Below are 27,227 nucleotides of genomic sequence, written 5' to 3'. Positions count from 1 at the left end.
AGCACGAGGCAAGGAGCGCAGATGGCCTCTGGGAGCGGATGGCAACTCCTGGCTGGCGGCCGGGCGTCAGTCTTCCAGCCGCAGGAACTGAGCTCTGCCCCAAGCACGTTGGCAAGAGTTGGAAGGGGAGTCCAAGCCTCAGGTGGGAGTGCATTTCGCTGACACCTTGCGTCCGGTCTTGGGAGACGCGGAGTAGGGCCCACCATACCCGGCTTGTGTCGGGGACCGAGAGCTGCTTAGGGGGCAGTGAACTTGGGGTCACGCAAGGGTAGTGAGCTGAACGGTGCTCCCCCAGAAGCCACGGTCGCTTCCTAATCCCTGGAACCTGTGACTTTAACCTTACTTACGTTATTTATTTTCATTGGTTTTTTTAACGTGTATTTCACTTTTGAAAGATGGACAGAGACAGAATGTGAGCAGGGGAGGGGCGGAGGGAGAGGGAGGCACAGGATCCGAAGCAGGCTCCAGGCTCCGAGCCGTCAGCACCCAGCCCGACGCGGGGCACGAACCCACGAACGGTGAGATCATGACCTGAGCCAAAGTCGGACGCTTAACCGACTGAGCCACCCAGGCGCCCCTAACCTTATTTAGAAGAAAAAAATATATATCTGCAGGCGTAAGTTAAGGACTGTGCAACGAGGAGATCGTGCTGGGTTATCCCAGTGGACGCTGAATCCAATGACAATAACTCTTACAAGAGACACTCCGGGGAGATTTGATAGAAGAGGAGAAGACACTCAGAGGAAAAGGCCAAGTAAAGACAGGGGCAGAGATGGAGGGACGCGGCCACAAGCCAAGGGACACCTGGAGCCACCAGAAACCAGAAGAGGCGGGAAGGATCCTTCCCTAGAGCCTTTGAACTGTTCTTTCGTCACCCATAAAAGAACATACTCCAGTTCACTAACGATGGCAGGTTTCCCCCTATAATGCCACACAGTGAACAAAAGTCTGGATGCGAAGAGGCACATGAGGTGCGGCTCTGTCCCCGGGAGCCTCTGTCAGGGTCATTTTGTTTGCCTTCCGTGGCAGCCTGGCGGCGACACCTTGCTTTGGACTTCTGGCCTCCAGACCTGGGAGGGAATACAGCGTGGCGGCTGTAAGGGAGGAGGTTTGTGATACTTCGTTACGGCAGCCCCAGGAAATAATGTCCGCGGCCACAGACTACGAAACAGCCAGGAACGGACGCACCAGGTCAAAGAAGAGCTCCGAGAGTGAGGTACTGGTTTATTCAGGAGGGAGAGCTTCAAGGGTTCGGGAAGAGGCGCAAACAGACTTTCTCAAAATCGTTAGAATTAGAAGAAAAAGGGAAGAATTCATCGTCCCTGTAAAAACCAGTAAACAGCATCTCCCTGTATCCCTGATTGTGCTTTGCTCCCAATCGACCGGACTTTGGGGAAAGCCTGCTCTCCTTCCAGAACAGTCTGTGGCATTGTGTCGCCCTACTGTGGCCGTTCATCGGGTGCCATGCGCTGTGCTGAGCCGTGCACACGTCTCATTTCTTCCTCTCCACGGCCCCAGGCGGCCATACTGTTCTGCCATGACCTAGTTTCACACACGAGGACACAGAGGCCCGGGGTCCCCCAGCTGGGAAGTGACCGAGGTCCCCAGGGCATGCACCCCTAACCACTGCTCTGTGCAGGAAACACCAGCAACTTGGAAAAGAGCGCACACGCACACACACGCACACACGCACACCCGCCACCGACGAAACTCTCAGAGCTACAGCATTGGGGGAGGGAGAGCCAAGTTCAGTCGCGCCGGCCGGGGTGACTGTAGGCTGCAGCCTTGTCTTGAAGTAGCCGTTGCGTCACAAACTGGAATTCCAGCACTGGGCTGCTTTCGTTCATCTTGGAGGAGGAGTTCGTCCATCCAGGCTCATCCTGGAGGAAACCACCTAAGAAAAGCAGGTGCGCTGTGGTGCGGACTCGTTCCAGGAGCACCCGTCTGGAACTGTGACCGAGATCACAGGTAGCCGGCTGCCGGGGCGGGTGGCGCTGTGGGAGCCTGACGGGGCGCTCGGTGGCTCCTCATCTCTCCGTGCCCGCCAGGAGGCCCGGCAGCTGGAGCGCTTGGCCGTGGCCGGTGGGGATGCAGAGTGGCCATTTCTTACCAAGTCAAACGTACGCTTGCCCTGTAGCCCGGCACTTCCACTGCTAGGGGTCTGCCCGCTGGTAACGTGCACGACCGTCCCAGCAGCGGGATTCAGAATGGCCAACGAGGGAAATAGCCCGAGTGTCCTAACCCTAACCCTAACCCTAACCCGCGGACAGCAGCGAGGAGGCGCCCACACCCGCTGCCCCGTGAGGGACCCTGAACACACGCCGCCCAGGGAAAGAACCAGACACGAGAGGCCCCAGAGTATATGATTCGACTTATGTGAAACGTCCAGAACAGGCAACGTGCGCGCGCGGGGGAGGGGTGACTGCCGAGGGAGATGGGGTTCTTTTCCGGGGAGGCGGAATGTTCCGGAACTAGGTCGTGGTGATGGGATGCACACCTGGGAACGTGCTAGAAAACACAGACTTGTTTGCTTTAGAAAAGCGAAAGGTCCGGTACGGAAATATTGCCCAACGAAGCCACTGAACAAGTGACCTGTGGTCGCCCGCAGCAGCGTGGGTGAGCGTCCGGGGCCGCGTGCTGAGTGGAAACGTGTATACACAAGACCTGCCTACTGCCTGATTCCTCTCGGAGGACGGTTTTGTAAAGGCCCAGCTCTGAGACGGGAGACGAGGTCTGCGGTTACCAGGATTTCGCGGGGAGGGGTTAAATGCAGAGGGAAGGGGCCTGGGAATTCGGGGAGACAGAACGGGTCTGTACCTTGATGGGGTGGGGGGACACACAACTGGAGGCGTTGGGCTCTGTCGTGTCCCATCTGTCGTGTGTGTCCTAATAAAAAGTGCTAGCAGCTGCCACTTAGGCGTCCTCTGTCACACCCAGCCACTTCTGTGCCCGGTTCCCCTAGCTGCACAGACAAGGTCCCAGGGGCCCAGGCTGTCCCAGAACACACACTCACGGGCGTCTGATGCCAGAGCCGGAGCCTGACCAGCTGCCCACCGTGCCAGCCACGAGACCACAGTCAAGTTCATGTAACCACAAGGTCACTCACAGTTGACCCTGCTGCTTAGAAGCTCTTGGTTTTAAATTGGGTTGGCGTTCATTTTTTCAAACCATGTTTAAATGTTTGCCTCGGGGCGCCTGGGTGGCTCAGTCGATTAAGTGTCCGACTTCAGCTCAGGTCACGATCTCGCGTCCGTGAGTTCGAGCCCCGCGTCGGGCTCTGGGCTGATGGCTCGGAGCCTGGAGCCTGCTTCCGATTCTGTGTCTCCCTCTCTCTCTCTGGCCCTCCCCCGTTCATGCTCTGTCTCTCTCTGTCTCAAAAATAAATAAACATTAAAAAAATAATAATAATAAATGTTTGCCTCATTTTCAAGAACCTTTTCAGAGCCGTGGCAAACCTCTGTCTCACAGCATAAAACCATTTCCAGGTGCTCAGAGGCCTTGGGGCCATGGACAGGTGCTTTTAAAAGTTTTTTTCAGTTTTTAATTAATTTTAGACAGAGTGAGGGCATGATCAGGGGAAGGGCACAGTGGGAGAGGAAGAGAGGGAGAGGGAGAGAGGGAGAACCTTAAGCAGGCTGCATGTTCAGTGTGGAACCCAGTGCGGGGCTCAATCCCACAACCCTGGGATCTTGACCTGAACCTAAATCAAGAGTCAGGCGCGCAACCGACCGAGCCACCCGGGCGCCCCTGGACAGGTGCTAATTTTAAACAGGGAGGAAAAAAAGTCTGAGTCTGCGGGTATGGCCTGCAGCCGTCCCGCCAGAATAATCGGTCCCCACCTCCACGCTGCAGGCAAGCGGCATCTAGATGACCATTTACTCCCATTATAATTAACCTAAACACGGCCTTGCTCTCCTTAATGAAGACGCTCTAACTTTAAATCAGGAATGCCAGTACTCGGTGTATATTATTAGTCCCGGGAGGGGACTGTAAACTCGCATTTTACTAGCAAAATCCACAGATGCCGCAGGCAGCCCAGAACCGGCCGTGGTTGTCTGTTTCCATTCGCCGGGTTTTCAGAGGCCGTGAAATCTAGAAGAAACTGGTAGCGGTGTATTTGGGAATCACAACGTTTTTGATTTAAAAGAAAAATTTTTTTTAGCGTTTATTTTTGAGAGACAGAGACAGAAGAGGGGCAGAGAGAGAGGGAGACACAGAATCCGAAGGAGGCGGCAGGCTCTGTGCTGACCGCGGGGCTCGAACTCACGGACCTCGAGATCGAGACCTGAGCCGAAGTCGGCCGCTCAACCGACGGAGCCACCCAGGCGCCCCTTTAATTGGATTTCTAGAAAGCTAACACCTCCACGTCATTGAAAAAGAAAAACACATAAAAAAGCTTTCTGGTGCCTTCCATTGTCCAGGCCCCACCCACGTCCTCCGTGTAACCATGAGTATCACAGTCTTGGCATCTGCGCTGAGGACGTTGTGGTCATTCAACGAGCATGAATATACTCTGTTGCCTTTTAGTTTTCTTGATAGGCTTTATTTTTCAGGGAAGTTTGAGATTCACAGCCAAAGTGGGCAGAAGGCACAGATTTTGATAACCACCCCCCCCCCCCCGGTCCCCCATGCACGGCCTCCCCTGTCAATGACGGCCGCCACCAGAGGGGACATCTGTTAGAGTCGCCGAACCCGCCCTCCCGCGTCATTGTGAGTCCCGGCCCGTAGCGGACACTGGGGTTCACGCTTGGTCCCGCTCCTGTGGGTTTGGACGAACGTGTGAGGGCACGTCCCCACCGTTATGGCCTCACCGCCCCTGAGCCAGGCTCCAGCCGGCTGGCCCAGGGAAGGTTCGCTCACTTTGCAGAACCAGAGCTGAACCTGAAACCCACAGAGTGTGCCGTGAGCAGGGAGGCCGCGGGCCCGGGGCTGACCTGTATCTTTCTCTCCCCAGAAGTGGCAGATGAGTCTGGGGACCAGCAAAGACCACCAGCACTTCACCTGCACCATCTGGAGGTAAGTCAGGGGTCCCGGGGTGGCGCCTCGCTGAGTCTGCTGTGGGTGCTCGCCTGGGGTGCTGGGAAGACAGGGTCCTACACCCCAGAGGGCGCACAGGCGGGGGGCAGACGTCACACAGGTACAGATCGGAGAGGGGGTGTGCCACTGTGCGGGGGGTCGGTGGGGCGGGGAGGGCGCCCCAGGCAAGCGCATTGACACTGAGGCCAAGAGGGGAGGGGGGAGGAAAGCAGCCCCGGGGGAGGGGTGGGGCTCCCCCCCCATCGTTACCCTCAGTCCCCCGCCCAGGCTTTGCAGTCCCGGAGCGCCACGAGCGAGCCACAGCCCAAGAAGGGACAGGAACGGGGGTGCTCAGCCCAGGGGGGGGTAGGGCGCTGGGGCTGTGTCGCATCATGTCCCTGCTCCCCTGGACCCTGTGGCCTGGAACCGACTTCTCAAGCACTGGTTGTGGGTCTGGCACAGTGCAGGCCCTTTGGGGGAGACACGGAAGTCCGGGCCGGGGTGCCCCCCTCAGGGGGCTGGGGTGAGTACAGGGGGACAGATCCACAGACAGGAGATACTTGGGTTGTGGCAGCAACAGCCATGAAAAGACATGGGGTGTTTTAATTCACTCATAGGCGCCACCTCACAGTCCCCTGCCTGGTGCTTTACAGACAGCAGGTGCCTGCCAGCAGAGTCGGGGATCTTCTCCCCCACGCTCTGCACTGGCTCCTGTTGGCAACGGGCAGAGGCCCCAGGGGCCAGGAGCCCAGCGTCCTAGTCAGGCCCTGCCGAGAGGAAACCTGTCCGCAGCCCCCTGGCCTCAGAAGCGTCCCCGGGGCAAGGGGCCCCGGGGCGTCCGTCTGTCTGCAGATCACCGCCCGGCACCAGGGCGTGTGAGCACCAGCCCTCTAGGTGCCCAAGGACCTGCTGGCCGCAGGGCCACCCGCTCAGCAAGAGGTCACGCCTACCTGGGCTGGCCTCCCGGTTCCGGACACTGACCGATCAGGCCCTGGCAGCCACCAGGGCTTAGAGAATCTGGGAGGCCCCCTGGACCCCCCCCCCCACCTGCCCTCCTGGTGCACCCCTAGGGGGGCTCTTCACACGGCACACGCTGCCGGCCCCTCTCAGCCCCTCACTGCTCTGGCCGTGCTGCCCTTGTGGTCCTTCGCATGCCCCCATTTGCACCCTCCCCGGGACCTTTGCCCTCCGCCCAGGGCAGCTGTCTCCCTCCCCTGCCTATTTAACTCCTGTACTCCTCACCGCCGGGGATGTTGCCATTTCTTGGTCCCCAGCACAATGCCTGGAAATGCCTTTGGCCCCCGATGACAAAGCATTCAGTGAACGAGCATAAGGCTTTTCCATCCTAGCACAGCTGGGGCCCAGAAGGAGAAACAGACCTGTCAGGAAATGAGCCGGACGAATGTTCTAGCAAAGAGGAAAGGCTAACCCTCTTGCCTGCCCCTCTTTCGCAGGCCCCAGGGCAAGTCCTACCTGTACTTCACGCAGTTCAAGGCGGAGGTGCGGGGCGCGGAGATCGAGTACGGCATGGCTTACGTGAGTACAGGCCGCGCGTGCGGGGGTGGCTGCCGCGGTTCGTGCCATCGCAGACTGCTCCTTTCAGACCACCGGCAGGGGTGGGGAGGCGGGTGGAGTGAGGAGACAGACCTCAAGCCCCCAGGGGGAGATTCTGTAACCCGGGAGGACACGGGACGCCTCGCAGACTCTGGACCCGGACGTGTCAGGGAGACGGCACTGGGCCCGGAGACCCCTAGAGACCCGCTGGGCGGGGCAGGACACCTGGCCTCCCTCTCCTACCACCTGCCAGTCTCTGGCCAGTGCCCCGCTGCTGGCCAGGCCAACAGGAAGCCAGAGGGGAGGGGCCCACTCTCAAAGTCCTGGATGCTCAGCCCTGGGGACATGGGCAGCAGCACAGGCGGTGTGCTCACAGGGGTGGGGGAGGGCCCCACGTGCCTCGGCTCCCGTGACCTGCCGTTCATGGCCCGGGCAGCCCCTTCTGCCACGCTCCTGAGCCCCGCTGCCCCCACCAGGGGCCGGCCACACTGCGGAGCCCCTCCCCTGGTCCCCCCTTCTGCATTTGGGTCAGAAACAGTTGGAAAACCACTTTATTGGTCCAAGAAGCGGAACCAGGAGGGACAGGCATGAAGAGATCTGTTGCCAGGAACTGGCAAGGCCCTTGCAAAGCCTGCAGGCCCGGCCGGCTCGCGGGGGGCGGGGGGCGGGGCGGGGGGGCGGCTGGCACTGTAGGGACTTCTGCAGGGACCTCGGTCCTGCTCTGAAGGCCCACCCGGGGTCGTTGAGGATAATCTCCTTTTCTTAAAGTCGGCTCCCGATGGACTTTGATCACACCGACACAATACCTTCCCACTCTCGAGGGCCTGATTGCAGAACTGGGGCAGACAGACACGCCGCTGATCGAATTGCTCTCTGGGGTCCTGTCTTGCTTTAAAACCCATGTTTAGCTGACTTGAGACACAAGTCTGACGTTTAAAAATTACAGTCGACAGGCTGCTGTGTTTGCGTCCTTTCCATACGTTAACTGAAGGGAAAAAATGAAGGAAATAACCTTCCTCCGAGGATTTGCAGCAAAGGCGTGACGTTTTAAGCCGGTTGACAATCTCTTAAGTGGATTAACCACCGGCTCCTCTGGATTTTCTTTCGTGCTTAGAAAAGCGTCAGGCGCCCCTTTGGTAAAAGCAGGTGGCTTTAGCCTGTGCTGCTCTGGGAAGCAGACCGGATCGTGTTCTTTCCTGATTAGAAAAGCTTCCACGGGTTCTTTTTCAGTCCAAAGCTGCGTTTGAAAGAGAAAGCGACGTCCCCCTGAAAAACGAGGAATTTGAAGTGACCAAAACAGCAGGTATGAAAGGATGGATTGTTGGGGGCCCCTGGGGGGGCGCAGTCGGTTAAGCGAGCGGCTCTCGGTTCCGGCCCAGGACATGATCTCCCGCTTTGTGGGTGTGAGCCCCGTGTGGAGCTCTGCGTGGACAGCGAGGGGTCTGCTTGGGATTCTCTCTCTCTTTGCCTCTCCCCCACCTGCTCCCTCTCTCTCAAAATAAATAAGTTTTTAAAAAACACTTAAATAAAGAAAAAAAGGGATGTCTGGTGCAGATAGGCCCCAGGTACACAGGCAGAGAAGATGGGGGGGGCAGGGCGCCCCCATCGGAGGGAGGGGAGGCTACCCCTCAGCGCCCCAGCTTATAGCCCAGCGTCTGCGGACTGTTGCCCGAAAGGGCCACTAGTTATTTTCGGCCTCCTGGGGCAGACAGCCTCTGAGAGGGCAAAGGCGATCCGTGAGGCGCCACAGGTCACTGAGTAGGCGTGGCTGCGTTCTAATAAAACTTTATTGTATGAACACGGAAGCGTGAACTGCCTATCCCTAAAATACCATTTTCCTGTCGGTTCTTGTTAAAGTTGTTTAAAATGTAGAAGCCGCCCTGAGCTCATGGCGCAGGCCACGCTTGGCCAGTCGGTCCCTGCTAGAGAACGGAGGGCGCGAGAGTCTGCGGAGCCCTGTGGCCCTTGGGGACACTCGGGGTCGCTCCACAGCAAGGGGTCCTGTGACACCCGCACAGCCTGGCCGTCCCGGGCTCTGTGACGAGGAAGAGTTCCTGTGCTTTTCACGCAGAAGGTGTCCGCGAGGCATCGAGGTTGCTGCCTGCCCCGTGTGTCACGGGGAGGCGGGGTTACCTCTGAGGTCGGGGAGCCCCTGGTGTCCTGAGCCGTGTTGGGCTCTGCGGGGCGGGTGCTGGGCAGGAGGAGGGGTGGGAAGCTCCACAGCCGGGGCTCCGGGGAGGGCGAGCGGTTAGGACGATGGACACGGGAGTGGGGCCATGTGGCGGGGAGCCCTGAGGGTCCTGAGGGACAGCAAAGATAAGGTGAAGGACCCCCGTGATTGTGGGAGTCACCAGGCATAGGGATGGAGAAGGGGGGTGCAGTGAGCGGAGGTTTGGGGCATGAGGGGCCTTGGGTCTGGAAGGAGCCCTGTCCTACCTGCAGGTCCTTGGAGGTGTGGGACTGTAGCGGTCAAGGACAAAGGAGGTGGGGTTGCCAGTGCAAACGGGAGGTGATGCAGCTCGGCCACCATCCATTTTTACAGGATGACCTCGGCTCTTCCCACGCTGAGCTTTCCGGGGGCTTCTGCTGCCCTCAGGACAGCCTCCCCTGTGTCCCTCACCCAGCAGACTTCAGGCCTGGCCTTTCCGTGTCGGGTCCACTGTGGGGACGGCGCCCGGGCCTGGCCCAGGGCCCGGAGCGTCTCACCCCAACGCTTCTTCTCTTGCAGTGTCCCACCGGCCCGGGGCGTTCAAGGCCGAGCTGTCCAAGCTGGTGATTGTGGCCAAGGCATCCCGCAGTGAGCTGTGACCGGGAGCCCCCGGCAAGGGTGGCTCTTCCCCATCCCCGCCGAGGGAGCTGGGCCCTGGGAGAGCTGGCGCGTTACTGGTCTTCTGGGGTGGGGGGGGGGCGACTGTCGGTCGACGTCCTCTGAGCGTGGAGCACGGGTCTGGGACCCACTGCCCGTCTCTCTTACCGAAAGAGGCACTGACTGAGGCACTCGGTGGGGGACTCCCAGGGGGACTCCCGGCTTTTCTGAAACCAGTGCGCGCCTCCCTATGGATCCGGCCAGGCTCCAGGTCCCTCCCTGGAAGAGCGATCCTGCCGCCCTGCCTCCAAGCCTGCCGCTTTCTTGCAGTTTCCCTGGGGGACCTTCTTCCAGACTACCTGGGAGGAAATGAAGTGTTCTTTCGTTTTTAAATAAATAAGACGATCGAAGAGCTACCACCCAGACCTGGCGACGGGCAGTAGGGGCTGCCTGTCTGGGCGCTCGGGGCTGGGGGCCCAGGGACGGGGCAGGGCCCGGGTGCCGGCACGCCCCTGCCTTGCCGGAGACCTGCGTCGGCCCGGGCGCCTGCCCTCTCCGCGTTGCCCGCAGAAGCGCCGGGCCCACGGGGGCCGAGCGCTCCAGGGTGGTTGGCTCGGCTAATCTCTTGGATGGCGGCATGGCGACTTAAAACATCAGCGGGGACAAACACCCACAGGCAAACATAAATAAAACCCCCAAGTGTCCCAGCCACTCAGGAGGGCCCTGGTCCTCCCAGCGGTGGGCCTGGGAGTGTGACCCCCAGCTTGCCCGTCAGCCTGCCCTCTCACCGTGTCCTCTCGTGAGCACACGAGGGGAAGAGAAACCGCGAAACTCTGGGCTTTGGTCCGCCGGGCTGTGAATCGGAGCCTTGCTAACGAGACGCACCTCGTGGGCTGGCCTCCCTCGTGCCGACCTGAGCAACGGGGCGCTGCGGTGACCCCAGTTGCCAGAGAAGAGGCGGGTGTTGGGGCTCCCGCCCAAGAGTGCACACCTACAGGAGGTGGGGTAGGACCGCCACCCCGTCTACACCCGCGGCGGGCACCCGTGTCAGGAGCAATTTCAGAGCTCGGTGTGGGCGCGTGAACAACGGCTGTTTCCAGAACAAATGACAAAGGGAACTTCGGGGGGCCAACTTGACCCAAGAATGGATGGGCTTTGAGGTCTGGTAAGCACAGGGACCTGTGGGTGTCACAGGGACCCCGGTGAGGGCCGGGAGCCTCTGCCACTCCTGGCTGTGAGGCTCGATGGACTGAAAAACCAAGTGAATCTCAACAGGCCCCCGGAGGTGGATGGCTGTCCGGGGCCTCCTGCAGAAACAAGGCAGCCGGAAACCGGCAGAAGGGACGCGGCCCCCGGGGCCGCTGAGGGTCACGTGGGCTGGACGCCGGCAGGAGGGACGGATGCTTCCACGGTCGGCCCGGAACCACCGAGCACGTCTGAATCCCTGGGCGTCCTCAAGGACGCAGAGCCCCGGGACGCGGCAGGACATCTGGACACAAACTGGTTCCTCCTCGCCCCCGCCAGCCACGTGGGGGCATCCCCTTGTAGCTTTCGGGCAAACCCGCAAAGGACGCCACGCTGGCCCCGGGGGCTGCGGTCGTGATGAGGGGCCGAACCCGACCGAGCCATACAGGCCAAGCGGTGCGGGCCCACTGGTCTGTCCCGGCGCCCGCTGGAGCGGAAAGGGAACCCGTCAGCGAGGCCCACGGGCGGGTGACGTTACACGCAAGCTCGACTTGAAAGGCAAAAGCCCCGAGCCCCGGGAGGACAGGAGAAAGCAGTCAGCCCCAGTGATTCAGTCGCCAGTTGCACATAATGCCGACCGAAGATGGGTGCTTTTATTTAGAGAGCCGTGTCGTGCTCTTTGGTTTTTCTAAATTAAATCTCAGATTTATGGAAAGAGTCAAGGCAGGCTGGACAGCCCAGCAGGGCACAAGTACGAAGCGTTATGCACGTTGGTTGATGGAGTCTGCGTGCAAAGCCGAGGACAAAGGCTCTCATGGGGGGCTTCTCGGGTACTCAGAATGCGCGCTCCTTCTTGAACGTGAACTGTCTCCCGACGGAAGATGGGAGGACAGGTTTGCCTTCGAGGGCTGGGGCAGAGGTGGGAACAGTGGCTCTTGGGCAAGAGACCTTGGGCTTTTTCAGGGAAAAACCACAGAAAGGCCACCCTGCATCTGGGGCTGTAATGTCTTGTGGGCCGCTGCAGCAGGCCGGGGTGGGGGGAGGGTGGGCGAAAGGGCCAGGTGGGACTGTGGCAGGCCAGGGGGGCCACGCCCATGCGGCCTCAGCAGCAGGCAGCGCAGGCTCAGGCCAAGTTTTCGAGAAAACTCCAAACCTAGATTGGTACGTGTAACTTCCTTGTTTTTAACTAATGCCAAACGTCTCAAACGATGGACGGAGTCAACCAAACCCATCTTCTGGCCTAAAAAGGCCTGCAGGCCTCCCGTGTGAAGGCTTCGCCCAACAGACCTGGCTCTGCAAAAAACGTTCATGGGACGTCATTTTCCTCCTCCCCGCGGGCGCCCACAGTAACCTTCCCGGCGCGTCAGGGGGCCAGCCTGTAGAGCGTTCTGCGGCCTGTTAAAACGCAAGTCCCCTTCCGACACACAGAAGTCACAGATTCACCCCCACACCCCACGTGCCCATCTGTGCCCCGAGGTGAGAGTGGCGCGTCTTCCGGGGCTGTTGCCAAAGCCAAAATTGGCTGAGCTTTGCTCTCGGAGGTCTTGGGAAAACACCTGCCGCCAACCACAAGTGAAATAACCAGTTTTAAATGGGCGCGCATCTCTGATGGCTTTCCCCTTGAGCCCCGAGCAAGGGGCACGCTCCGTCCCCTCCCTCGTGGGAGTCAGGGCAGCGATCCCGACCAAATGGAGGCATCCTCGCCCACAGCCCCCACCCCAGCACTCTCCCTGGCTCCCTGCGTGCGACCCCCAGGGCAAGAGCGGGAATCTGTGCCCTCCTAGCCCTGGAGGCGGAGGCGGGAGTCTGCAGTCAAGGTGTCCCTTGGGCCGGTTCCTTCCGAAGGCCGTTTGGGCGGCTCTCCCAGCTTCTGGAGGCTGCTGGCAGTCCCGGCTGGTAGACCCAGACATCCAGAGTCTGCCCTTCACACGGCCTTCTCTGTCTGAACGTCCCCTTACGAGGACACCAGTCATGCTGCATCAGGGGCCCACCCCCACTCCAGCGTGACCTCAACTGATTCCATCCGCGAGGACCCTATTTCCAAACAAGGGCGCAGAGGTTCTGGGGGCTAGAACTTCAACCAAAGAATTTGGGGAGCTGCAGCTCACCCCCACAACACTCCCTTTCTTCCCGTTCACCACGACCCTGTCGGAAGGAACAGGCAACATCGTTAACATGACGAGGTGGCAGGTGCCAGCCTTCAGAAGCATCGAGGGAGTGTGGGGGTGCTGGGGGTCAGGTCAGGCAGGCCTGGGTGGGCAGCAGCCTCGGGGTGCGTGGGGAGGCCGCGCCCCCGCAGGCTGAGCTCTTCTGCTGTTGAGACGGTGCGGGAGGAGAGGCGACCAGAGTCCTTAAAACCGCTGCCTCCAGCGGATCAGCATCCTCTCGGGGGGGGGGGGGGGGGGGGGGGGGGAAGGGCGCCTGTCCCGGGGATTTGGCCAGAATCGGGCGGGAGAAAAGAGGTTCCAGAACGACCCCCACCCCCCCTCCCCCCTCAGGAAACCCCCGGGCCGGAGGTCATATGCTGTCCTCGTCCAGCATCCGGGTGAGGCCCTCGCAGATCCGGCGCAGGTGCGAGCGGTAGGGCTCGGTGGGGCCGTAGAGCGCGGCCAGGAAGTCGCAGTCGGCCAAGTGGCCGAAGACGTGGTTGATGCGGCCGTGGGACTTGGCGGTCAGGTGCGCGCCCACGGCCTGGTGCAGCAGGTCCCGGCACTCGTGCAGGCCGGCGGCCAGCACGCGCCGGTCGAAGGTGAAGTCCACCTGGTGGAAGCTGACGGCCGTCATGGCGAGGCGGCGCGCCCCCTGGCGGAAGCGCTGCAGCAGCGCCAGCTCCTCGCCGCCCAGCTGGCCGCCGCGGAGCAGGACGCCCAGCTTCACGGCCACCTTGACCAGGTTCTTGACCATCCTCTGGGCCTCCTTGCGGCTGCGGGTGAACTCCTTGGTGGCGCGGTACAGCTCGTCCAGCACCTCGCCGCTCGCGTCATCGATGAACACGGCCACCGTGGCCTTGGACGCCATCTTGCCCAGCAGCTTCTTCTGCGCCTGCAGGGCCAGGCTCTTGGTGCTGAACGTGTCCATCCGCCCTGCCAGGGGGAGAGGCAGAGGGTCGTCAGTCCCCGCGGCCCGTCGACTTCCGGGGACCTTCCCGGAGGGCCCCTGTGGGGTGCTACCGCGTCATCCCAGTCTGTGAAATGGGCCCGAGCCCGCCAACCCACGAGCCCACTGCGAGGCACACGACTGGGTGCAGGGCGGGGGCACGTCGGGCGCGACCGGGAGCCACGCGATGCCACGGTGTGGGCTCCCCAGAGCTGCCGGGCACAGGCAGGCCTCCCGGAGGAAGCGACAGGTGAGAAAGCGGGCGGAGGGGCACTGCCGGGGCCGTTTTGTTTCTCCGTTTAAGGAAGCTCTGTGCCCAAGGCGGGGCTTGAGCTCAAGACTCTGATGCTCGGGGCACCTGGGTGGCACGGTCGGTTGAGTGACTCTTCGTTTGGGCTCAGGTCATGGTCTCGGGGTCCGGGGATCGAGCCCCACCCGAGGCTCCGTGCCTAGCGGAGGAAGATCCTCTCTCTCTCTCACACCCTTTCCCCACTCTCTAAAAAATAAAAATAATTAAAAAAAAAAAAAAGGAAGGAGGGTGTCCACTCAACAGAGTTGAGGCATGACGGTGACATCTGGGCAGGATGTTCTGAAGGCCACCGCTTGCGGGCCCCCCACCAGCCTTGCCGCGGGGTCGAGGAGGACCTCACGGTGCGTTGCGACAGGTGGATTCCAAGCCCCTGAGGTCCCGCCCCCATCCTGCAGTGCAGTGAGACGGGGTCCCAGGCCCCGGCTGTTCAGAGTGGCGGAGCCCAGTTGTTCCCAATCCCGCAGCCTTACTGGCCCTGTGCGTTTACGGCAGAGGGCCCGAGGCCCGCCTCCGGCGTGGGCAGCATCCTGGGCTGTGGGGCCTGGGGGGGGTCACGAGCGAGGTCTCTAGAAACATTGCTCCAACGACACCGCCTGTGATATGGAAGCACTGACCTGTGACAGCTCCCACCCTTCCTGGGCTGGGACAGTGGCAAGGGGCGTGGCAGTCCAGCCCTCGGTGAACAGGGACCTGTCTCCATGTCAGACTTCTGGATTCCCCAAGCTCTGGAGCCTCCCTCCAGCCGCCTCCTTCCTATAGTGCCAGAATCTTCCTAAGCTGCACATCTGGGCATGGACCCTTTTCTTCTGAGGACACGGGTCCCAGGACCAAGCCCCACACCCCATTCAGATCCCGGCATCTTTGCCGGTAAACTCCTATTCACCCCCCAAAGCCCTGGCCCCTGAGCCCCGGCCTCTTCTCGAAGTTTCATGCCTCAGCTCCGCTTCGATACTGTCTCCTCTAGGAAGCCATCCCCAAACAAACTCGCGGTGAGGCACGGCCACACAGTGCCCCTCCGTCCCCCATCACTGCTCCGCCCCCGCCCCGGGCTTCACTCCGCAACCGTCCCTTGTCACCAGCCCACGGGGGAGGGAAGGGGCCTGATTCCTTACCTGCTGTGCCCTTGGAGACTCCAGAAAAATGAATGAGGCGAGCCTGAGAGCCACCTCCGGCCCTCACCCATCGCCCCAGGCCCTGGTCGAAGCCACCCCCACCCCCGCCCCAGGCCAGCCGGACCAGGAATGCCCCGTGGGTGCCCACTCAGCCCGGAGCCCCCACAAAGACCATCTTTGTGCGAGCTCACACCCCGGGAGAAGTCCCCTCCGCCTGCGCTGCCCTCAGAGGTCAGGGAGGCCACGGCGAGTACTGGACCGCCTTCCCTGCCCCCCACACCAGTCACCTGAGCCCGGGGCTACGCGGGCCTGGGCCAGAGCAGGGGTGCTGCTGACTCAGCACCACGGGGCAGGCCCTGAGCCGGCAGCGTGTGACCGTTTCCTCATATCCGCCGGGTATTAGGCTGGCTGCCAGTTTGTTGAAGAAATGACACAGGCTCAGAGAGCCTGAGCCACTGCCCCAAGGCCACACAGCAATACCCTTGACCGCCCGCCTCTGCGTGCCTAACTTCCTCCGCCTTCCCTGCTTGACGCCTGCAAATCACCCGAGTTTCTCAGGCGCCGGGAGCTGTGTCAGCCACAGATCCAGCCCCCCAGGGCCTGACCGCTTAGCCAAGCAACATAACCGCCCCGTGCCTCAGTTTCCCCATCTGTAAAATGGGGAAGATAGAACTAACTCTGTCCTAGGGCAGAAGGTTGTGGTCAATCCAATGCCCCCCACCCCCACCCCACCCAAGCTGCAAGCTTCCCTTGGGCCAGAAGCTGGATGCCACGGCCTAGAATTCCGCCATTCAAGCTCCCTGAATGCACACACCTACTTCTCTGTCAGACTCTCTGGAAAAAGAGCGGCTTGGCACAAGGGGTGCCCGTGCCTCCCCGATGCCTCCCACCCGTTTCTCTAGAATGTTCTGTCCTGTTCCCTCTACCGGGGCCCCTCCTCTCCCTATTACTCATCCTGTAAACTGCTCATCCAAATCTCAGCGTCACAGTCACCTCCTCCTGGAAGGCTTCCTGGATGTCCCAGGCTGGGCCAGGTGCCTGGCGGCTCCCGTGGCGCCCTGGCGTGCTCCATTTTGGCCTCGCACGCTTCGGTTTCACTGCTCATCTCCCTGGCCTGACGGTGCAGGCCGGGACTGGGTCTCCCTTGTCCACACTGTGCCTCCAGCAGTCAGCCCGGGGCCTGGTACACAGCGGGCACCCCGCAAGCGTTCATTGAATGCATGAGGGAAAGGACGTCCGCGAACGCAAACGAGAAGAAACCCCAAGGTCTTGAGTCCGGTCTCCCCAGCTTACAGATGAACAAACTGAGGCTCGGAGAGGAAAAGGCCTTTCCCTGGGTCCAGGGATGAGGCCAAGGTACCTGACCCTAAGTGCCCTGGAGCCCTGGTCTTGCGGCCTATCTCAGTCGCTGTGTGACCCTCGGGAGGATTCCATCCGTCTCTGGGCCTTGGCTCTCCAATCTGCCAAGTCCTGAGGTGGGATGTGCCGGGAGGGGAGCTGGGCCCTCAGCAGGACCTCCCTCCTGAGCCCAGAAGGAAAAGGGAGCCTCCCTCTCGGCCTCCACACCCCTAACCCCTCCGGCCAGTCCCCAGACCCGCTGACACCTGGGCCAGCCCAGCTGCGTGACCCCCCCATCCCCGACCCATTGTTCTGCCAGGAACCCCCCATCCACGCAGCCAGACAGGGAGATGACTACTGTCCCGGGGGAGCGGGCCACAGACTAAAATAGACCCCGGCCTTCCTTCCTTCCTGTGCACTCACCCAGGTCTGAGGGCGGGCAAGCCAGGAGGCGGCCAGACGGCCACATCAGCCCTTCTGGGGCGGGGGCTTCCCAGGGACTGCTGAGGGGCTCGGGGACCAGACGGTCAAGTGTCCACAGTGCCTGATCACCAAATGCCAGGGCACCCCACTGTCCTCAAAGCTGAAAAAGCCTGCTAAAGGATCAAGGGCATGGCTGGACCATTCACTCGGTCACTGTATGAGCATTTATGGAACACCAACTGTGTCCCAGGCACTTGGGGGTACTGGAATGACCAAAAGAGCTCCCGTCCCTGCCTTCCGGGGGACTCCAGCCCTCTAGAGCCAAGCCACCTTGTCACTCACAAAATACTTTGGGAGGGGGCACCCAGCTGGCTCAGTCGGGAGAGCGTGCGACTCTTGATCTTGGGGTCGTGAGTTCGAGCCCCACCTTGGGTGTAGAGATTACTTAAAAATAAAATCTTTTTGACATAAATAAGGCTATGAAACAGATGGTGATAAAGGTGCACACTTTGAAAGGGTAAGTTTTATGGTTATGTGAATTAGATCTCGATCTCACACACACACACACACACACACACACACACACCCTCTAACCTCTCTCCAGAGAAGATCCATAAATGGCCAGCCAGCAGCTGAAAAGATGCTCAGCATCACTGGCCAGTAAGGAAATCACGATGACTTCACCCCCCCACACACCCCCCACCCCCCACCTCCCCGCCAGGATGGCGGCCGTCGCAGCAACGGACAACGGCAAGCGTCAGCAAGGGTGCGGAGACACCACGGCCCTCGGACACGGCTGGTGGGAGTGGGAAACGGGGCAGCTGCTGTGTAAAGCGGTTTTCCGGCAGCTCCTCAAACACCCACAGACTTACCCCCACGACCCAGCAATTCCGCTCCCAGGCATCTGCCCAGAAGACGTGGGAACGCACGGCCATGCAGACCGCGCACGCGCACGGCAGCGCGGTTCACGTGGCCAAGGAGTGGCACCGGCCCGAGTGGCCGTCAGCGGGTGAAGGGACAAACAGGGCGTGTCCGCAGGGTGCTGGAATATTGCACTGGAACGTCACTCGCGCCGCGAGCAGGAGCGAGGCGCCCGCGGACGGACCCGAACACTCGCCGCTCAGGGAGGGGACCCGACACGAGAGGCCCCACGGGCTGTGAGTGCGCGGGTGTGAAACGCCCAGAACGGGCTTGTCCAGGGACGGGAAGGGGGCTCGTGGTTGTCAGGGGCTGGGGAGGGGGTGATGGCTGATGGGGATGGGGCTTCATTTGGGGGAGAGGGAATATTCTGGAAGTTGAACACTTTAAAGCAGTGAATTTTATATGAGGATTACATCTTCTCAAGCCAAACACTTCCTATATATATATGTATGTATATATATATATATATATATATATATATATTAAGTGTATATATTTTACACCTCTGTGCCCCTTCCTGTATACACTTTAGGCCTCATTTTTTAAATGTTAAATAAATTTATCAGGATTTGGCCCATATTGTGGCACAAATAAAAGGGTGGCACGAGTTGAGATCCGTAAATCACTTCCACCTTGCCAGGCACACGGCGGGCCCCCGGGGATACGTGGCTGATCGACAAGGATTCCCTCCTGGCAAGGTCGGGCCCCCCGCACTTGAGGACAGAGCGTCTCTTACAGGTTGGCATAGGGGGCGTCGCGGGGACCTTGTAGCTACAAATTCCCATCAGAGAGCGTCCCCACCAGGCGCCTGGCTGGCTCAGTCGGTTAAGCATCCAACTCTCGGTTTCGGCCCAGGTCACGATCTCACGGTTTGTGACATCGAGCTCCAAGTCAGGCTGCACGATAGCCGAGTGGCACCTGCTTGGGATTCTCTCTCTCCTTCTCTCTGCCCCTCCCCCAGTCGTTCTCTCTCTCTCTCTCTCTCTCTCTCTCTCTCTCAAACTAAATAAACTTAAAAAAATTTTTTTAAGTTAAAAAATAAAATAAAACCGTGCAAAACCCCACTCAGTGGTTTATGGTTTTGGTAGAACGTTAGGAAGCGGGGGCCCGGGGGCTGCTCCAGGCACGTGGCTGGCTGCCTCGTGTCTCTGGTCCCTGCCCCCCCCCCCCGTGCCAGAACATCCTGTTATCATCACAAGCAAAAAGAAAGCCCTCCTCCAAATTTCCAAAAAGGCCCCCAAGAGGCATCTCCTTTGCCAGAAGGCAGAGACACCAGAACCCAGTGAACACAAAACAAACAGGGTAATTTCAGAGAGAGAGAGAGGGGCCAAGGAGGGGGTGGTGGTGACAGCCAGGGACAGCAGGTGACCTTGGCCAGGGTAGTCAGGAAAGCCTCTCTAGAGGTGGAGCTGCTGGAACTGGGGCCTGGAAGGACAAGGTCTGGGGGAAAGGTGAGCCAGGCAGAGGACATAGCTAGTGCAAAGGCCCTGGGGCAGGACTGTGCCTGGTGTGTTAGAGGAGCAGCGAGGAGAGTGAAGGCCACCGTCCAGGTCCTCCCACAGCCCCGACCCCTCCCCACTGGGACTCCACACAGGCCCCATGCCCTTGGGGGCAGCTTTCCTATCCATGAAACGGGTATCCAGGTACAGAGTCCTCGGCTCTGTTGACTCTTGCCCTGCCCCGGCACTCTAGAGCCCAGGCCTCCTCTGCCAACCCCACTTTGTCTTCTGGACTCCAAGCTTTGCCCTCGTCCCCAGTATGGACACTCCAAACGCCCTGCACTCTGGCCACCGACGCCGACCTTGAACCTGCAGACGCAAAGGTCGGAGGCAGGACTGTACCTGAGCCTCCCTGGGCAGGTGCAGGGCACACACCCGTCCCCCCCGGTGGCCCCTGTTCTGTCTGACCCCCTCGGTTCCCAGACTCAGGAGCCGGGCCAACCTCCCCCTCGCTCGGGCCACGACCCCGTCCACCAGTCTCCCCGGGGCTCAGTCGGTTCAGCCTCGCCCATGCCCTCGCCGCCCCTGCGTGTGCAGCACCTCCGGGGTTGGGGGTAGGGGGCCTTCTCAGCCTCGAGAACCCCCCCCCCCCGCTCCGAGAGGCTCTCCCTGACGTGGCAAACCATTCACCCCTGGTGTCCCCCGTCCAACCTGGGCTCGCTACAACCCATCCACACATGCCCAGGGCACAGTCCCACTGCGGGGGGGCCCCTCAGCCCCCCCCACGTTTCTGGTTCGACACCCTGGGCGGGGGGACGACAGGGATGTGGAGGTGGGGGGCGGGGGGGACAGGGATGCCCCAGGGCAGGAGATCCAACTTTCCGGCGTCCTCACTGCCCCACAGGTGCCCGGCGAAGGCAACATCCCATTCGCCGCGCGCTGAAAGCTTCGTAACCGTTAGCAGCTTTCCAGAAGAAACAAACGTGCCCCCATATGTTTCTCCCCACATGAAGGACGTGCGCCCCACGATTTGCAAACACAGTAAACTCTACCGGCTCGGCGGAGCCGATCGAGTCTCACCAAATGCTCCCGATGGGTTTTGCCCAACTGGTTTCGGTAGCGAAACCAGGGGCGTGCTTGGCAAACACGTGCGGGGCCGGCACGGGTGAACAAGCCAGACGAACGTGAAACAGGGAGGACGAGGGCTCCGCGCATCCATCAGCAGGGAGAGCAAGTTCCGGGCCGAATCCGACGGGTCGTTTTCCGACAGGGGGAGGAGACTGCCTCCTCGGGGCTTTGGTGCTACCCACAAGGACACAGCCGCAGATGGGACACTCTCTTAAGTTTAATTTTCCTCATCGACGGTTTGTTCGGCGCCGCTTTCTCGAGTCAGACCGGGAGGCGGCAAACCAAGGCAAACCACCGCCTGTTTGTATCAATAAAGTTTTATTGGCACAGGGCCGCAGCCACGGGCTCCCCTGCTCCCTATGGCTGTCTTCACGCTCTAACGGCAGCCGCGAATACACGGGACGCGACCCAACAGCGTAAGAAGCAGAAAACACTTACTACTGGGCCCTTCGTGGAAAAAGTTTGCCAACCCCGGGTCTAGACGACCGACAGAACAATAAATCACACCCCGATCTGTGGTAGTTGCCAATTTCCGTGTGTAAATTTCCCCACCGTGGCCAATTTCAAGCTTCTGACTGGACGTGAGCGAATGTGGGGGCTCACCGTTTCCCCCAAACACATACGGCAGATAAACGTGGCTTCAAGAGCGCAGATTATAGTAAGAGACAGGAGAATAATTAGAAAGTTACGATTTATGACTATCTAGGACTTTGCTTTTTGTAAGTTTTATCAACATACGATTCACATCCCATAAAATCCGCCCTTTAGTTTTTGAGGTTTATTTATTTTTTTTAGTAATCTCTGCACCCAACGTGGGGCTCAGACTCACGACCCCAAGATCAAGAGTCACGCGCTCTGCGGACTGAACCAGCCAGGGGCCCCAAACTTCGCCCTCTTACAGTGTACAAGTGAGGGGCACCTGGGTGGTTCAGTAAGGGAAGCTACCACCTCTTGATTTCGGCTCAGGTGGCGATCTCACAGTTCGTGGGATCGAGCCCCACGTCGGGCTCTGCAATGACAGTGTGGAGCCTGCTTGGGATTCTCTGTCTCTCCCTCTCTCTGCCCCTCCCCTGCTTGTTTTCTTTTTCATTTTTTTAAAATTTATTTTTGAGAGAAAGAGAGAGAGAGAGAGAGCCAGCGGGAGAGGGGCAGAGAGGGAGACACAGCATCCGAAGCAGGCTCCAGGCTCCGAGCTGTCAGCACAGAGCCCGACGTGGGGCTTGAACCCACACACCCTGAGATCGTGACCTGAGCCAAAGTCAGACGCTCAACCGACTGAGCCACCCAGATGCCTCCCCGCCCCACCCCCTGCTTGTTTTCTCTCTCTCAAAATAAATAAATTAACTTAAAAAAATAAAGTGTAAAACTCAGCGGCTTTGATACCTTCATAGAGTTGTGGAACCATCACCACTAATTCCAGAACATTCCATCACCCTAAATAGAAGCCCCATCCCCATCAGCAGTCACCCCCCCCCATCCCTGGCCCCCACGAAACCCCTTCCTGTCCGTGGAGGAGCCTGTTCTGGACGTTTCACACACGCGGACTCACGCCCCGTGTGGCCTCTCGTGTCCGGTTCCCTCCCTGAGCGTCATGTGTTCGGGGCCCGTCCGCGGGGGGGGCGGGGGTGGGCGCCTCGCTCCTTTTTATGGCCAAATAATATTCTACACCTCCGTTAGAATAAACATTATTAAAACATAATGTATTGAACTGTAGGGTCACAGTCTGTCGTCTTTCATAAGGGCTGTGTTTAACAACCCGACCGTGAAATTCCTGACCGGGTGGCAAGTGACTCCCGCGGGCTGGGACGAGCCAGCTGCCGCAGGCCCCTGGTCCACGGGCACCCTGGCCCCACCACATGAATTCTTTATGTCCCACACAAAGGGTGTTAATAATTCATGAGCCAGCTCAGCAGGGCCAGGCCGCCACTCCACCCCGCGTCTCCGAGTGGCCCACGGTGGCCTCGGGGGCCCCAGGCCTCTGTCCACAGCAGCAAATGCCCCCGCCGTCCCTGTTCCCGCACGATACCCGCTGCCAACACGAGGGCACCCAGTGCGTCGGGCTCTGACCAACCGTCGCTCGGACCTCACACTCCGTGCCCGTTTTAAGGAAGGCAAGAGGAAGAAAGGAATCTCTGGTCTGAGGGGCCTGGGGGCACCCACGGTTTTCAAAGCGGGTTCTCCAGAGCCCTCGAGTGGCCTCCCCGAGGACGGGCGGGGTTTGGCCACCTGCTGGCGGCAGCGGGAGCCCGATTTCCGCTGAAGCAGAGCTTGGGGGCCAAGCAAGAGTGTCGGGAGACCACGGCCCACCCTCTGCAGGAAAGGCCAGGCCGGGCTGGGGCCCGGGCCAAGCAGGTGTTTAGCAGCAAGTGGAGGAGGCTTCAGGGTCCTGTGGCAGGAATGTGGACGCAGCCCCGCCTCCCCTCTTCACAGCCTGAGCTGGGCCGCTGGGCCCAGGGCCCCCCCTCCCCAGGATCCTGCTCTCACAACTCCCCATCAGGCCTCCCTGCAGCCGCCACCGGGGGGCGCCCGTGAGCACCTGAGTCGGGACCCAGGTTCTCCCCTTTGCCCACAAGACCGTTCGGGACCGCCTCCAACTCCATCCCCTCGCTGCCCTCCCCTCCTCCCTCCTCCCCTCACTCACTGTGCTCCTGGGCCTCCTCACTATCCCTCCAAAACTCCAGGCCTGGCCCTGCCCCAGGGCCTTTGCATGGGTTGCGTCCTCTGACTGGAATGCCCTTCCCACCAGGCCTCCACGTGCCTGTTTCTTTCTTGCCGTTCAGGCCTCAGCTCACACGTCACCTCGTCAGGAGTCCCTCCCGCATCCCCCACCTAAACTGACTTCCACATCCCGCCCATCTGTCTCTCTATCATCTTCATGCAGTTACAATTAAGCATGAGGATATTTCTGGATGGGTGAACACCCATATCCCCCAAGTCCGATCTGAGAGCCAAGCGAGGGAGGGCACCGGCTCGGCCTTGGTCGGTGCTGGGTCCTCGGCGCCCTGCACCAGGCTGTGGCTCACAGCAGGTGTTCAGAACCTGTCGAGTGAACAAATGACCTCCCAGCACCAGGGAGGGATAAAGTCTAGGAGCTCATACGAGGCCCTCACTGTCCAGCCAGGGAAACTAAGGCCCACAGAGAGAGACAGAGGCAGCCCAAGGTCCCATAGCAGTACAGCACGAGCCCCTCTAGAGGGGGGCTCCCCCAGGGAAATGCTCCCCAAATTCCACTACCCCACTGGATAGCAGTGGAAATCGAGGCCTGGAGAATGGGGCCTTAGGAGATCCCAAGGGCTCAGCCAGAGGAGCTCCCAGGAAAGCTCAGGCGGGGGATCCCAGGGAGTTATCTCGTGGTGGGGGGCCCAGGGGAGGCGCCCCGGTACCTGGTCCTGGCCTGTCCATCTCTAGGACCCCACCTCTAGGTCTCTAACCCCTGGGGCTGCACCCGGACAACCTCCAGTCATTATTCAGCATCTGCCTCTGGGCGGGGACCTTTCCGCCACAGCAGCTGGAGCTGTGTCCTCAGGCACCCCCTCCCGGCCCCATGGGACAGACAGGGGCACTGAAGCCTCTGAAACCCCACCACATGGGATCACCAAGTAACGAAAGGCCCCTCTCCTCCCCAGGCCTCAGATGAGGAAACAGGTTCAGAGGGGCGTCTGACCTGCCCAAGGCCACACAGCCAGAGGGGACATCACGGGGCCTCCAATCTGCACCTGTCTGACTCATCTATTGGCTTAAGGACCTCCCGCCTTCATCAGAGCAGGGTTCAAGCCCCCCCTCGAGCACTCCCCCCCCACCCCAGGGGCGTGGGCACTCACCCACCACCAGCATCCCAGACCACCAGGCCTGTCGAGTGGGAAAAGCACAGCGCAGGTGTTTGTGTGGCTGGGGCTTTGTTCCGGTTTCCATAGGTACGGCGTCCCTGGGCCGGCCCCTCTAGGCTCCTCCCAGCTGCCCAGCCCTTGCCTGGCAGTCCCCTGGCCCAGCCCATCTAGGCAACTTGTTATGTTTTAAAATTGGTGCCCACGGACCCGGCACAGCCGTGAAGGAACAGCCCGGGCAGAGACCCCGGGGCAGGGCCCCGTCTGGCGTGTTGGAGGAACGTGGAGGTTGGTCAGGCTGGAGCAGAGCGAATGAGTGAAGGGGAGAGAGGGAGGGCCAGGAGGAGACACATTCCTGCATTTAATCCTGGAAGCAGCCCTCTCCCCCAGGGAACTGTGGTCCTTCCCACTTTACAGACAGGAAACTGAGGCTCAGAGAATCCAATCACTGGTTTCTGATACAAAGGTGAGTGGCAGAGCGGGAACCTATCCCTCTGATTCCAAGGTCTAGACCCTACGACCACTAGGCTGAACTGCCCTCACCCCACTGTGCCCCCCCTCCCGGGCATTCAGCTCCCCAAGCTGGGCTCAGGTATGCTCAGGAAGCAACCTCGGAGGCCTGTTTACAGCTGCGACTGTCCCTCCTCCAGGAGAACGCCCCCAGGATAGAGGAGGCGGTGATGCATGCGGATATGGGTCAGGTCACCCGCCAATTACCTTGGCAGCTACAGTCCCAATTCACAGCTGACAAAACTGAGGCCAAAGCTTCAGGGCACTGAGGAGCTCCCAGGTGGCCAGTCTGGGTGGGCCTGGCCATGACTCTTCCAGCTGCCTGGACCAGTCAGAAGCCACACGCATGCCCATCGTCACACCTTTGGCCAGGCTGTCCACCACTGGAATGCCCTCCCGACTCTGGAATCTGGCCCTAGCGCCTGGCACCCTGCACTGTGAAAGGGGCAGAGTCCATCAGAGTCCCCAGGCGGGTGAGGGGACGCTGGACTCAGAGCACAGCCCCACGGTAGGGAGCGCAGTTCACCCAATCTGCCTCCCCCTACCCCACACAGTCAGAGTGACAGGGACACCGAAGGAAAGGAAGAAACAGAGGCAGGAATACAGACAGGAGGAGCAGGGGCATGGGGGCGACACAGACAGGACGTCCAGACGGCCCCCGAGGTGCGGAGCGCCGCGGCATCGCTCGCTCACCTACTCTCCGGGTCCTGTCCGTCGGTCCGACCGTCGAGGCTCCGTAAGGCCGCTCCCGAGGGGCCGTTGCGGCGGCCGCGGGACTCGCGCGGGAGGACGGAGAAGGGACTGGACGGGCGGGGCGGGGCGGGGAGCTCGGCCCCGCCCCCATCGCCCCGCCCCCGCGGCTCCGCCCCGCTCCGTCCCCGCCCGCGCGGAAAGGCCCGACGAGGGGCCAGCGGCGGGGGCGGGCGGAGGACGTAGGCTCAGCCAATGGCAGAGCCGGCGACGTACGAAGAGGCCAATGGGAGAAAGTCGCCGGGAGGGGCGGGGTCTGGGGCGGGGCCAAGCAGCTGCCGGGAGATTCCTCCGGAATCGTGAAATGGGCCGGATGCGGCGTGGGGCGGGGGCGAATGAGGCAAAGAAAGGAGAGGAAGGAGATCCTGAGTCGAAAACAGCGAGAGACCCGGTGGGGAGGGGGCGGGGAGACAGAGACTGAGAGAAGCAAAAAGAAAAACAGGCCGACTCTGGCTCCGGGCAAGCCGCTTACTCCCTTGAGACTCCCTTTACCCACCTGGGTAATTGGAATTTGGGCCGAAGCACGTTTCTTAGAGTACGTCCCTGAGGAACCCTTTCTATCAGAATCACCTGGGAGCCCCTTTAAAAAATGTAGATTCCTGTAGCCCCAGATGGGCTGAATCTGACCCAAGGTTGGACATAAATCTTCCTGGGCTCAAGTAAATTCTCAGGTGAGGTTTGGGGCAGTGGCTGGGTGGACGGAGCCTGGAAACCCCACCAGGGGACTCCCAGATCCAGCCTCGATTTCCATGGGAATGAGCCGGCAGAGCACACTGGAGCCTCGTGGCCGCCAGCGGGTAAGGTGGCTGGGCCAGCTGCCCCTCTGCGCCCCCGCCCCCCCCAGGAGGATGCAGCTGTGAGTCCTGGGAACTGGGCCCAGGAGCGGCTCCCAGCTCCCCTGCTGCTCGGTTTCCTCCCCGCATCCCGGCTCTGGGTCCCAGTTCCAGCGAGGGCCAGGGGTGGTCAGGGGAGGCCAGACAGCACATGTCTGTGAAGCGCCTGCCGTGTCCACATGGGACACACACAGCCCCGGCACAGATTTTTGCTCATGAGGCAAAAATAAATGAAATGTCCCCTTATCCCATTTTGGACAGGGAAAACTGAGGCCCAGAGAGGGGCAGTGACTTGCCTGAGGGCACACAGACGCAGGTGGCTAGCCCATTCAAAGCTAGGAATGCTGGTCCCACCTCTTGCCCTCAGCCGGGTCCTGCCCTCTCCCTATCCAGTGCTTATCCTCGGCACTGTTGACATTCAGGTCCTGTATTCCTGCTGCGGGGGGTAGGGGGACGTCCTGGGCACTGTGGGGGCTGAGCAGCATCCCTGGCCCGCACCCACTGGCCACCAGGAGCCCCCTATCCCCCCTCCAGGTCCCGACAATTAAAAATGCCACCAGCCGTTACCAAGTGTCCCCTAGGCGGCAGAATCACCCCAGCTGAGACCCACTGTTAGAGCTCCATTTCTTGGAGCCTGGGCCCCAAACTATGAACACCCCTTCTTTCGATCAGGGTGGCTAATGAGGCCGCAGAGGCCCAGCGGACTGTTCTTAGCGTCTCATCAAACGACCGCAAATCGTTCCCGTGAGTCCAGGGTGGGGCCTGGGTGGAGTGTGGCCAAGGTGGGCACACACCCAGCTCTTTCGTGGTCGGCCCGTACGTGTTGACCTCTCAGAGCCCTGGTTTTCCGAATCTGTGACGTGGGGGTAAGATGGGCTACGGGTTCTCGAGTGAGGACAAAGGAAAAGTGCCCACACGGATGTGAAGAAATCAGATCGTCCGCGCGTTGTGGGTGAGAATGCGAAAAAGGTGGAGGCAGACG

At 60.5% G+C, this 27,227-nt stretch overlaps 2 protein-coding genes across 5 annotated transcripts in view; one reads left to right on the top strand and one right to left on the bottom strand.

Annotated features, from left to right (window-relative positions):
- The window catches only part of MYDGF (myeloid derived growth factor), a 12,389-nt gene extending 2,594 nt beyond the window's left edge, over positions 1 to 9,795 (top strand). For both annotated transcript variants that reach the window (XM_049639681.1, XM_049639680.1), the window contains 4 exons: positions 4,955 to 5,016; positions 6,471 to 6,552; positions 7,801 to 7,873; positions 9,299 to 9,795. In XM_049639681.1, coding sequence (XP_049495638.1) covers positions 4,955 to 5,016; positions 6,471 to 6,552; positions 7,801 to 7,873; positions 9,299 to 9,378 — 297 coding nt within the window. In that variant the 3' untranslated portion in view covers positions 9,379 to 9,795. The remainder of the gene's footprint in view (positions 1 to 4,954; positions 5,017 to 6,470; positions 6,553 to 7,800; positions 7,874 to 9,298) is intronic.
- Positions 9,796 to 12,972: 3,177 nt separating this feature from the next.
- On the bottom strand, positions 12,973 to 25,522 carry TNFAIP8L1 (TNF alpha induced protein 8 like 1). 3 transcript variants are annotated; one of them, XM_049639677.1, is made up of 2 exons: positions 25,356 to 25,522; positions 12,973 to 13,644 (listed from the first exon to the last, which is right to left on the bottom strand). In XM_049639677.1, exons 1-2 carry the CDS (start codon positions 25,504 to 25,506, stop codon positions 13,079 to 13,081), a joined length of 717 nt encoding a protein of 238 aa, XP_049495634.1. In that variant the 5' UTR covers positions 25,507 to 25,522; the 3' UTR covers positions 12,973 to 13,078. The 3 variants fall into 3 exon arrangements, with proteins under 3 accessions (XP_049495634.1, XP_049495635.1, XP_049495636.1); XM_049639678.1 differs by lacking the exon at positions 25,356 to 25,522 and adding an exon at positions 24,870 to 25,318; XM_049639679.1 differs by lacking the exon at positions 25,356 to 25,522 and adding an exon at positions 24,150 to 24,310.
- Positions 25,523 to 27,227: the final 1,705 nt, after the last annotated feature.

The sequence above is a fragment of the Panthera uncia genome, chromosome A2 (assembly GCF_023721935.1).
Source record: "Panthera uncia isolate 11264 chromosome A2, Puncia_PCG_1.0, whole genome shotgun sequence".
NCBI classification, from domain to species: domain Eukaryota; kingdom Metazoa; phylum Chordata; class Mammalia; order Carnivora; family Felidae; genus Panthera; species Panthera uncia.
Note: the sequence above shows the minus strand (reverse complement) of the source record. Positions and strands in the feature narration are given on the sequence as shown.